At 42.8% G+C, this 12,855-nt stretch overlaps 1 protein-coding gene across 4 annotated transcripts in view; it reads right to left on the bottom strand.

The window, feature by feature from the left end:
• Window positions 1–12,855, bottom strand: part of ATE1 (arginyltransferase 1) — a 141,956-nt gene that overhangs the window by 97,762 nt on the left and 31,339 nt on the right. For all 4 annotated transcript variants that reach the window (XM_066355734.1, XM_066355733.1, XM_066355730.1 and 1 more), the window contains exon 8: window positions 81–113. In XM_066355734.1, coding sequence (XP_066211831.1) covers window positions 81–113 — 33 coding nt within the window. The remainder of the gene's footprint in view (window positions 1–80; window positions 114–12,855) is intronic.

The following is a 12,855-nucleotide window of genomic DNA, read 5'->3' as shown; positions in this document are numbered from 1 at the left end:
AAATAAGTGCCCAACAAAAGACAGCAATAGTCAGATTCAATGGGCAATTCTAGCACTAAGGTCAAGCAGTAAACTCTTACCTCCAATGGTGAGCTGCAAAGGAATCCTGTGAACTGCAGTCACATTTGAATAGAATCGGGTTCATCCAATAAACGGGCAGCAGAAGAGAACAGAGAAGGAAAAATGATTATACAACTTTTCAGTACTAGCATCTAAAGTAACTCTAAAAGTTGTTATAAAATCCATGTTTTCAAACACTGTGCAAGTCATGCAGAGTATACAAGAGGTCATCCTAGTAGGTATCCAACTGTTTGAATTAAACATTTTTTTAAAATCTGTATAAAAACAGAACAAATTAGTCCTAAAATATTTCACTTTTGTAAAGTTCACAACCCCTGTATAACAAACCACCAGCCTCTTATGGAGGAATCAGTGTCTACCTGACCATAAATGCCACAGGCAAAGGTAAGTAAAGGCCAAGCAAGGAAAAAGATAGAAATCAAATAAGGAACCAAGAAAAGAGGAATGAAGTCAACACCGAGAGAGGAGGTTGGGTGAGCCAGAGTGCAAGAAGGGGGAAGTTATTCCTCCACAGTTTAGTGCCTGGTGATATTTACCATTTAGCCTATTCTTTCTCAGCCATAGGTGATCGTTCCTCTCTGCTCTCTTTCTCTGAAACACACAGAGGCTTACAGAATTTCATCTGACTATGTATGCTGTCTCACAGCATTTAAATATACATACATACATTTGGGGGGGAGCCATGAACAAATGACAAAACAAATTGCAGCTTAGCTCTGAACTGAGGTCATATAATTTTCATACATATTCATGATGGTAATTCATAATGTTTTCTTAGATGTTACTTACAAAATCAACATTTCAAACCCTTTGAGATTTATTATAATAATAAAACATCCAAGGAGTATAAACTCTTGATCTTTCTAAATGCAAATTAACTACAAAACACTGCAATGGCAGGCTTGTTTCCAAGCCCTGTTGAAATTCCCCTCCACAACAGAGCTAGCTAGCTAGCACTCACAGGGAACACAAATAATTTTATTTTCTTTTAGACACACACACAGAAATATTTCTCAGTAAAATTACATGATGTCTGGGATTTCCTTCAAAATCACTGGGGTGTCAGGAGGGACATAATGGGTGAGTGTGCAGTCAAAACAAGACTGCCGTTATATTAAACTCATAGGGACTACAGATGAACATTTGAGAGGTTGTTGTAAAAGTCTCTCCGATATGTGAATATTTCAAAGTTTCTATAACCAAATTTTAAAAATCAGATACTTCCTCCTTCAAATATTAAATATATTCCTGAAATATTACTAGTACACCCAAAGCCACATACCTATTATCATATAGGCTCTAGATGGCAGGATATATACAGTCTACCGGAAAGTTCTGTCCATTTTGGGAATAAAACAAAATACAAATTTTTCTTACCGTCAATAAACTTTATTAAATAATATAACTGCCATTATTATTAATGATTTCTTGCCAGTGTGAGGACAATTTGTATATCCCATTTTTGAAAAATGTTTTATCTTTTGATGCGAACAATTGAACAAGTGCTTGTTTGATATCTTCTTCATTTTTGAATATTTTGCCCTTCAAAAAATTTTGTAAGGACAAAAACAAGTGATAGTCGGAGGGTGCTAAGCCCGGGGAATATGGTGGATGTGAATTTCCCAGCCTAGTTCTGCAATTTTTTGACGAGTCCCCAAAGCAGCATGTGGCCTGGCATTATCATGATGCAGTATGATGTTCTTCCTATTGAACATCACCGGCCTCTTTTCTTGGACTGCTGTCTTTAAATTACCCAGTTGCTGACAATACTACTCCAAATTAAGCTTTTCGTTCGGTTTTAAAAGCTCATAATGTATTGGTCCTCGAATGTCCCACCACATACACAACATTCTCTTATTCAGAGTCAAATTTGGTTTAGAGGTGGAAGGGCTAGGTTTTCCGGGTTCACAATATGCCCTTTTCCTTACGATGTTTTTGTAGGTAATCCACTTTTCATCCCCAGTTATCATCCGGTTCAAGAAGGGCTCGATTTTGTTCTGAGCAAGCAGAGATGTGCATTTGATGACTCGATCATCCAAATTCTTCTGACTTAATTCATGTAGCACCCATCTTGAATATTTCCACACCAATCCTATCTTCCGAATATGGTCAGAAATGGTTTGCTGAGCTACTAAGCCTTTCTGCGATCTCCGATGTTGTCAGAAAAGGATCTTGCTCCAACATAGTCTTAATGACATCGTCATCGATCAAAGATGGTCGCCCAGAACGTGGCTTATCAGAAAGGTCGATATCACCTGTTTTGAATTTTTCAAACTATCTCTGCATGTCCTATCAGAAACTGTACCTTCACCAAACACTTTCAATAAATTTCTACACGCTTCTGTAGCATTTCTTCCTTGTTGAAATTCATAAAAATTACAGTGGCGTAAATGAACTTTTATCAGTAGCCATGGGTACACTATTGCTTCACACATAAGACTAACGTGAATCAACTTTGTTTTAGTTAATTTGCTACGTCAGTATGTATACATTAAGTGATAAAAATAGAGAGGCACACATGCGCCAAATAAACATGTGCTTATGTGTCGAAACTTGTTGTGATAGAAACGGACAGAACTTGGCCCTGGCCGGTTGGCTCCGCGGTAGAGCGTCGGCCTGGCGTGCGGGGGACCCGGGTTCGATTCCCGGCCAGGGCACATAGGAGAAGCGCCCATTTGCTTCTCCACCCCCGCCCCCTCCTTCCTCTCTGTCTCTCTCTTCCCCTCCCGCAGCCAAGGCTCCATTGGAGCAAAGATGGCCCGGGCGCTGGGGATGGCTCCTTGGCCTCTGCCCCAGGCGCTAGAGTGGCTCTGGTCGCAGCAGAGCGATGCCCCGGAGGGGGAGAGCATCGCCCCCTGGTGGGCAGAGCGTCGCCCCTGGTGGGCGTGCCGGGTGGATCCCGGTCGGGCGCATGCGGGAGTCTGTCTGACTGTCTCTCCCCGTTTCCAGCTTCAGAAAAATACAAAAAAGAAAAAAAAAAACAAAAAACGGACAGAACTTTCCGGTAGACCTGATACTAAAATGCAGAGACTGTAAGGCTTTTTTCTTAGATGGGATCCATAAGCAGTTTGAGTATACTAACTGTTAAGAGAACTTTCTGAAAGTGCAAGATATAACAAAGTTTTAAATTTTCATAAGGCTTAATGAAACAAAGACTTCTACTGAAATTTAAAGTGCAACCTTTATGGTCTTGGATTCTTTTTATAGTAGCCCAACATAAGACAGTCCTTACCCTTCCTCTCAAGAGGAGAAATTGGTAGCTGAAAGACTAGCCAGTTCTAACAGTGGAGAAAAATGAGACATGGTGAATTTATTTATCTTAAAGGAAGAAAGTTGATATTGTAGGGTTTCTATGTTTTTCTCCAGTATGTGCATGTTAACTATATTAGACACTTTGAACTTCAGAATTTAGAAGAGGTCTGGTTCAGTAGTAATTGATGCATCACATAAGACTGCAACCGCTTTAAATAACAACAGAGTATATAAATACTCTCCAAGAAAATTAATGTCTCCTTGAAGCTCCAATAATTTACATATATCTTTGTCCTGGGTATATGTAACATTCTTGTCACAGCTTTTTCAAAACAGACCTACAAATTCTTATCCTATTTGAAGCTGTCAAAACATGAAATACACAAAAGTTCTCAGTCCCTAAAACAGTAAAAACAGAAAAATCACAGGACACACATTTACTCTCCTATTCACAGGACATGAAAAAGGGCCAAGATGCTGCTTCTCAATTTATGTATCAGAAAAACCCACTGCTGTTTTCTTTCAGTTAATTAAGTTCTTTCATAACAAAATTATACATATATTCCAGGGGTCGGGAACCCTGTGGCTCTTTTGATGGCTGCATCTGGTTCGCAGACAAATCTTTAATTAAAAAATAATAACGTTAAAAATATAAAACATTCTCATGTATTACAATCCATCCATTTCCTACTGCTCATGTTCACAGTTGCGGGTGGCTGGAGCCAATCACAGCTGTCCTCCAGGACAACACCAAATTTTTATTGGATAATGCGTAATGTACACGGGTTGTTGTATGGCTCTCACGGAATTACATTTTAAAATATGTGGCGTTAAAAAAATAAATAAATAAAATAAAATAAAATATGTGGCGTTCATGGCTCTCTCAGCCAAAAAGGTTCCCGACCCCTGACATATTCAGTAACAATAACAATACTTTGAAAAAGAACACATAAAAAAACAAATATAGGCCCTGGCCAGTTGGCTCAGTAGTAGAGCGTCGGCCTGGAGTGCGGAAGTCCCGGGTTCGATTCCTGACCAGGGCACACAGGAGAGGCGTCCATCTGCTTCTCCACCCCTCCCCCTCTCCTTCCTCTCTGTCTCTCTCTTCCCCTCCCACAGCCGAGGCTCCATTCGAGCAAAAGATGGCCCGGGCGCTGGGGATGGCTCCTTGGCCTCTGCCCCAGGTGCTAGAGCGGCTCTGGTCACGACAGAGCGAGCCCCAGATGGGCAAAGCATCGCCCCCCGGTGGGCATGCCGGGTGGATCCCGGTCGGGCGCATGCGGGAGTCTGTCTGACTGCCTCCCCGTTTCCAGCTTCAGAAAAATACAAACAAAAAACAAACAAATATAACTGCAAAATGCATTTTGTATACAGTGAAACTGACAGTAGTAACAGACACCTTTTAACAAAGACCACCATGATGTCCAATCAGTACACAAATAGATAAATTTTGCTGTGACTCTAAATTTCTCTAGAAAACAAAGTCTATTACAACAATAAGAAAAAGGCTACGAATATAGCCAGCAGCCCACACCAATTCCATTTTCCTAATGGAGCCATACTAATATGGCTATTCAAAAAATGGGTTACTGGTATACTTAGCTAATAGATTTAAGAGGAAGATCCTACTCAATTTATTTAGGTAAAAGGTTGAGAAAATTAAAAATTTAATATGTTTCACAAAATATCTTACTGATAGGAACATACTTCATTATGCCAGAAAAAAAATTGTAGGTAAGCACAGCCATTGTTCTTCTCTTCCCATTCCCATGATCTATTCGAAAGACTACCTCTAGGAAATACCTTGATTTACTATAGTTAAAAACAGGAACAACCCGCTTGACATTTGGATTTTAAATTTAAAGAGGTAAGTTTCTTGTCAATAACAGTATTAATAACATTAACCTCATTCACTTGATAAAATTCACAAAAAATATTTTACTTGTTAATTATGCTGTCTGTTCTTAAATGTTTTAAAGCAACATGAAGAGTACATTCTATATTTACAATCCAGGAGTGAAAGGCTTCAGTCCCACTGTAAAAATCGTTTAGGTCTCTATAGAGAGAAGACGACGACACACAGAGCTCACGTGCCACGGCCACTTCCTGCCCATGCCTCTGCTAGCACCGCACTGACCCCTCCCAGCACCTCTCCTCTATTGGTCATCGGTGGCCTGTCCCACAGCACACTCTAACAGCCTCCAAAGAGCACTCTCTGCTTAACAAAACATTCTAAAACCGTTTTCCAAGCACACAAAATTGTAGTTAAACCTCCTGTCAGTTATGATTAGTAAATTCCTTCTAGTGTAAGACTTGTCACTAACCACCCCAGTTATTTGGGGTGGGTGGGAAAAGACAGTAAAAGGCAGAGAAGAACACACAACAGGTTTTGTCAAAATATTCCAGAAAAAATATAATCAGCTACTTAACTTTGTAATATACACTATTCAACACGTAAGTAATTATGTTCCTAAAATGCCTCTTCTCTTTAATAAGAAACATTAAATTCCTTTATTTTAAAGAAAAAGAAACAAACAGAGCGGTAACTATTATAAAATAAGCCACATTTTTTTTTTCTACACCAAGGAACACGAGTGAGTGTGCCCATCTGTCAAGGTAGAATTCCAAGTCTTCTAACTGCTCCTATAGGTCACACAAAACACCCTGAACTATAAGACTTCTGCTGGTCCTGCCCCCTCCACCCTAGCACATGGTGCTTACTGTCTTACAAACTATCAGGGGATAGATCTATTCTAGGCTATAATCTAATAGAATATTTATTTAAAATTTGACACACTCTGGCCAGATAGCTCAGTTTGTTAGAGCATCACCCCAAAGCACAGAGGTTGCAGATTCTATCCCCAGTCGGGGTTCATGCAGGAACAGATCGATGTTCCTCTCTCTCTCTCTCTCTCTCACCCTAAAATCCAGAAATTAAAAAATAAAAATTTTGTAATTACAGCCTGACCAGTGGTGGTGCAGTGGATAAACCATCGACCTAGGTTCTGAGGTCATGGGTTCAAGACCCCCAGGCCTCCAGCTAGAGCGCAGACTCGTCCACTTCAGCATGGGGTCGCTGGCTTGAGCAAGGAATCATCCATACAATCCCAAAGGTCACCAGCTTGAACCCAAAGGCCACTGGCTTGAGCAGGGGGTCACTCACTCTGCTGTAGCCCCCCGCTCAAGGCACATGAGAAAGCAATCAGTGAACAACTAAGTTGCCGCAAAGAAGAGTTGATGCTTCTCATCTCTCCCTCCCTGTCCGTCTGTCCCTCTCTGTCCATCTCTCTCTCACTATAAAAGAGAAAGGGTCATTATGTGACAGAGGTATTAGCTCACCGCATATTCTAGTATTACGTGCACCAAATCAATATGGCACACACCTTTAGGCAACATAACGATATGTCAATTATATCTCCTTCAAGTTGGAAACAAAAACAGAAACAAAAAGCCATTCAACTTCATTTAACCTAGTGCTCCCCAAAGTTACATGACCAGGGAATTTTGTTTCTTTGTCTTTTTATTTGTTTTCTTTCGTGTAACATTTATTAACATTCCACAGAACTAATATTCCACAAAACTCACTCAAGGAAACACTGGTCCCTACCAGTTCTGACCCATCACTCAAAATACTCAGTATGGCCATTTACAGTATCAGAAAATTCTAACACAAACTATCAAAGAATCATTGGCCCTGTTTTGTCTTTTTTCTTCTCCATTCCCTTTAAGAATTACAGTTCCTGCCTGACCTGTGGCAGCGCAGTGGAGAAAGCATCGACCTAGAATGCTAGGTCACCGGTCCAATACCCCGGGACTTGCCCAGTCAAGGTCAAGGCACATAAGAGAAGCAACTACAAGTTGATGCTTCCGCTCCCCACCCCTTTCTCTCTCTAAAATCAATAAGTAAAATCTTTACAAACGATAATCCCCAAACTCTGTATTAAAAAAAAAGTTATGATTCCTACCCAATAATATCACTCAAGGGGATGACTGCATGCTGTAGCACTCTGAATTGGTAAATGGGCTAACGCTCAAGCCAACACCAGGAAAGGAACTATAACAAAATGCCTCCTGAAAGATTCTAATTCCTGCCCAGAATCACGAAGGCCCACAATGCTGCGAGCTAGTTACAATGTTCTGCTCCAGTGTTCACTCCAGTTTGCTCACACACATCTTTTATTAGTGAGTTACTTCCATGCCTATTCTTTTACTACTTGTAACCCCCTAATTTCTAAGAGCAAGAGAAATCTGAGCTGTAATTAAGTCACTAACACCTACCTACCTCATGTGATCACTATAATAATGTCTGTTTTATACATAGTGACTTTATTTCTATTTATATTATACAAATAGCATACATTTGAACTTATTAAAAATTCATTTATTATTTATTATCTCCAACTCTGGATGTTAAGTTTGCGATTAGAAGATTAAGTTTGCAATATGGATTTAAAAATTCAGGTAAGAATATTATACTTCTGTAGCTTGAAGAGGTACACTCAGAGAGAGTAGAATCTAAAAGAATCTTGTGCTCAACATTTAATAGCAGCATAGTCACCATAAATAGAGTTCGTATCAAAATGCAAAGAAAAAGAAGTCCTTGGATAAGTCACCACAAGAAACGCCCAGTGAAGAGACCAGCACTGGTGACACTGTGTGCCAAGTTCATTCACAATCACTGGCTTCTCTAGTGGGAGAATCACTGCCACAGGACCCTAATGACCTAAGGTCTGCTTGTTTACAATGTTAAGTCGAGGACTTGCAAAAAATATTAATATATCTCATAAGAAGTATGAAAACAATTTTAAAGGTATATTTAAGAGAAAAAGTAACTTAGGATTTTTTTTTTCAGTCAACACTGGGCCCAGGCCGGGTAGCTCAGTTGGTTAGAGAGCATCGTCCTGATGCACCCAGGTTGTGGGTTCAAGCTTGTATGTGCTGGTCAAGACACACAGAAGAACCAACCAGTGAGTGTGCAAATCAGTGGGACAGCAAATATTTCTCTCTTCCTTCCTTATCTCTAAAAATCAATGAATACACTAAAAAGTTAATACTGGGACCAAAATTTTATATACTATAGTTAAAAGAAATCTTAAATCTGTTCCTTTCTTAAATCTTTAAAGTGAGTGCTCAGGAATGCATCAAAACTAAAAATTTGGCCCTGGCCGGTTGGCTCAGCGGTAGAGCGTCAGCCTGGCGTGCGGGGGACCCGGGTTCGATTCCCGGCCAGGGCACATAGGAGAAGCGCCCATTTGCTTCTCTACCTCCCCACCCTCCTTCCTCTCTGTCTCTCTCTTCCCCTCCCGCAGCCAAGGCTCAATTGGAGCAAAGATGGCCCAGGCGCTGGGGATGGCTCCTTGGCCTCTGCCCCAGGCGCTAGAGTGGCTCTGGTGGCGGCAGAGCAACGCCCCGGAGGGGCAGAGCATCACCCCCTGGTGGGCAGAGCATCCCCCTGGTGGGCGTGCCGGGTGGGCGCATGCGGGAGTCTGTCTGACTGTCTCTCCCCGTTTCCAGCTTCAGAAAAATACAAAAAATAAAAATAAAAAATCCTAAAAAAAAAAAACTAAAAATTTGTTTCAGAACTTGGATTCTTGGCCCAGGCCTGGCAGCACAATGGGTAGAGCGCCATCCCAGTGCACCAAGGTTATGGGTTTGATCCCCACTCAGGGCACATATGAGAAGCAATCAATGAGTGCACAGCTAAATGGAACTAAGTAGAACGAGTTAATGTTTCTCTCTCTCACTCCCTTCCCCTTTCTCCTTTCTCTCCGTCTCTCAAATCATAGAAAAAAATTTTAAAATTGCATTCTTCTAAGAATAGTATTTTCTCCTAGGTATCGAATACAAATATTTCCAGATTGGGGAAAGCGATCTAGAATACACATGGACGTGAAAAGAGTCATATTCAGAGACTGCACAGACCTCTCCCAGTCGATAAAGAGAAAGACACGAGAGCCCGGCTCTGTGCCCCTCCCGTGCACCGGCAGCGTGTCCTCTCGCACCACAATGGGACAGGACAGGCTGGGTGAGAGCGGTGTGGTCCTGAGACAGGATGGTGGAGGTCAGAGTGGATGGATTGGCTGTACTGGGAGCCTGGTCACCAGGGCTGCTTTTAACTCTGGCAAAGTGGATTTTGGGTTGTTTTTTATTTTTATTTTTTATTAATTCATTTTAGAGAGGAGAGAGAGAGAGAGAGAGGAGGGAGGAGCAGGAAGCATCAACTCCCATATGTGCCATGACCAGACAAGTGCAGGTTTCGAACCAGTGACCTCAGCATTCCAGGTTGACGCTTTATCCACTGCGCCACCACAGGTCAGGCGCAAAGTGGATTTTGTTGTCATCAGTGAGCCCTTCGCTGACCTCAACTCCATGGTCTACACCAGGGGTAGTCAACCTTTTTATACCTACTGCCCACTTTTGTATCTCTGTTAGTAGTAAACTTTTCTAACCGCCCACCAGTTCCACAGTAATGGTGATTTATAAAGTAGGGAAGTCACTTTACTTTATAAAATTTATAAAGCAGAGAGGTACAGCAAGTTAAAGCATATAATAATAATTACTTACCAAGTACTTTATGTAGGATTTTCGTGAAGTTTGGCAGAATAAATCTTTATAAAACAACTTATATAGTTAAATCTATCTTTTTATTTATACTTTGGTTGCTCCACTACCTCCCACCATGAAAGCTGGAACGCCCACTTGTGGGCGGTAGGGACCAGGCTGACCACCACTGATCTACACGTTTGAGTGTGATTCTACCCACGACAAGTTTGAAGGCACAGTGAGGTTGAGAACGGGACGCATGTCGTCAACGGAAAGGCATTTCCGTCTTCCAGGAGAGAGACTACAGCGATGTTAAATGGGGTGACACTGGTGCTAGTGTGCTGTGGGGCCCACGGGAGTCTCCGCTGTGCTGCGGGGCCCATGGTGTCTTCACTACGGGCTCCGGCGCTCACTTGAAGGGTGGGACCAAATGGGTCATCATCTCTGCCGCTTCTGCTGACGTCCCTGTTTGCAAAGGGCATGAACCAACCCTGAGAAGGATGTCGACTCCCTCAAGACTGTCAGCACCACCTGCACCACCAACTGCTTGCCCTCCAATCCCTGGCTAAGGTCATCCACGACAACCTGGCCATTGTGGAGGGACCTGTGAGTACCACACACCATCACTGCTACCCAGAAGACGGTGGATGGTCCCGCTGGGAAGCTGTGGTGTGAAGGCCAGGGCACTGCCAGAACATTCTCCCTGCTTCTATGGGTGCTGCTGAGACTGTGGGCAAGGTCAGCCCTGAGCCGAACGGGGAACTTACTGGCATGGCCTGCCACATCCCCACTCCCAATGTGTCGGTTGTGGATCAAACCTGCCACCTGGAGAAAGCGGTCAAGTACGATGACACCAAGACGCTGGTGAAGCAGGCGTTGGAGGGCCCTCTCAGGGGCATCCTGGACTACACTGAGGACCAGGTCGTCTCCTGCAACTTAACAGTGACACACACTCTTCAGCCTTCAAATGCTGGGCTGGCACTGCCCTCAATGGCCACTCTGTCAAGCTCATTTCCTGCTATGACAATGAATTTGGCTATAGCAAGGAATAAGAGTCCCTGAAGCATGAGCCTGAGTGAGAGGAAGAGAGGCCCTCAGCTCCCTGGGAGTCCTTGCCCCGAATCGATCCCCCAACACGCTGAGAATTTCCTGACCTCCAGTTTCCACCCCAGATGCCCTGAGGAAGGACAGGGGCTTAGGGAGGCCTACTGTGTCCTGCACCATCTATAGAATTCACTGTACCAAGCCACCCAAAAAGAGAAGTGGGGCAAACAGGCACTCTACAATAGTGAGTATACGCAAATAAATGGCTGATAAATTTATGGAAAGGTACTCATTTATTAAGAAATTAAAACCCCATTATAATATAATAAAATACCCAGCAAAAAGCCTAATATTAATATGTCAGACACTAACAAGTACTGGTAAGACTATGGGACAGTAAGAACTCTCATATGATACAACCACTATGGAAAAATTGGCAAGATTTATAAAAGCTAAGATATGTTTACCCTATGATAAAGCAATTTAACTCCTAGGTAGGTATATCTCCAAGACAAATGAGTATTATGTCTATCAAAAGACATATATATAAGAATGCTCAGGCCCCTAGCTGGGTAGTTCAGTTGGTTAGAGTGTCGTCCCAATACGCCACCAACATTGCAGGTTTGATCCCTGGTCAGGGCACATATAAAATCAACCAATCATCTGGCCTGTGGAGGCGCAGTGGATAAAGTGTAGACCTGGAACGCTGAGGTTGCCAGTTGGAGACCGTGGGCTTGTCTGGTCAAGGCACGTACGACAAGCAATCAACAACTAAAGTGAAGCAACTGTGAGTTGGTAATTCTTGCTCCCCCCACTCTCTCTCTCTGTAAAATCAATAAACAAAATCTTTATAAAAAAAAAAATCAACCAATGAATGCATAAATAAGTGGAATAACAAAATAGGTATTTATTATTTATTTTCCTCACTAGCACATAATCTCCCTGAGGGTGAGAACTTTTCTGTCTTGGTAATTATGCATCTACAGGGTCTAAAATAATGCCTAGCACACAGTAGGTACTCAATGAGTATTTACTGCTTAAATGTCTGCACACATTCATTCATGAACTGCAGAACTGGCAGAGGTAAGAGGCCATAAACAGAGAAGCAGGGCCGAATTGCTGAGGCAAGAGCCCGCACCCTCCCTGTTAAATCTCAGGCAAACCTGTGTCCCCCCAGGCACTCGAACTTCCTGCAGAGAAACTGCCAGTAAGTATTATTTCTGAGGAGCAACTACTCAGGACACTGAGGCCAAAACTAGGTCATCATTTAAATGACACGAGGCTGGTAAAAAAAAAAAAAAAGAAAGAAAATCAAATTGACCTTGAAATATTGGGTTATTTTCTAAATCAAGACAAAATTTATTTTAAAAGTCCTCTGGTCCAAGTATTGAGAAATAGAATATATCAGCAGCAACTTAAATATGGAAAACACTGGATGAATAATGGTTACAGCTACCATTTGCATACTTAATCAGACCGACTGACTCTTGGCAGGAGCAGATATCTCCATATCATGTCGGGTACATGTAGTCCCAATAACTTTTTTTTTTTTTGTATTTTTCTGAAGCTGGAAACGGGGAGAGACAATCAGACAGACTCCCGCATGCGCCCGACTGGCATCCACCTGGCACGCCCACCAGGGGCGAAGCTCTGCCCACCTGGGGGTGATGCTCTGCCCCTCCGGGGCATCGCTCTGTCGCGACCAGAGCCACTCTAGCGCCTGGGGCAGAGGCCAAGGAGTCATCCCCAGCGCCCGGGCCATCTTTGCTCCAATGGAGCCTTGGCTGCGGGAGGGGAAGAGAGAGACAGAGAGGAAGGAGGGGGGAGTGGGGGAGAAGCAGATGGGCGCTTCTCCTGTGTGCCCTGGCCAGGAATCGAACCCGGAACTTCTGCATGCCAGGCCGACACTCTACCACTGAGCCAACCGGCCAGGGC

This window comes from Saccopteryx leptura, chromosome 13 (genome assembly GCF_036850995.1).
Source record: "Saccopteryx leptura isolate mSacLep1 chromosome 13, mSacLep1_pri_phased_curated, whole genome shotgun sequence".
In the NCBI taxonomy this organism is placed as follows: Eukaryota; Metazoa; Chordata; class Mammalia; order Chiroptera; family Emballonuridae; genus Saccopteryx; species Saccopteryx leptura.
The sequence above is the reverse complement of the archived record's forward strand: the minus strand, read 5'-3'. Positions and strand labels throughout refer to the sequence as shown.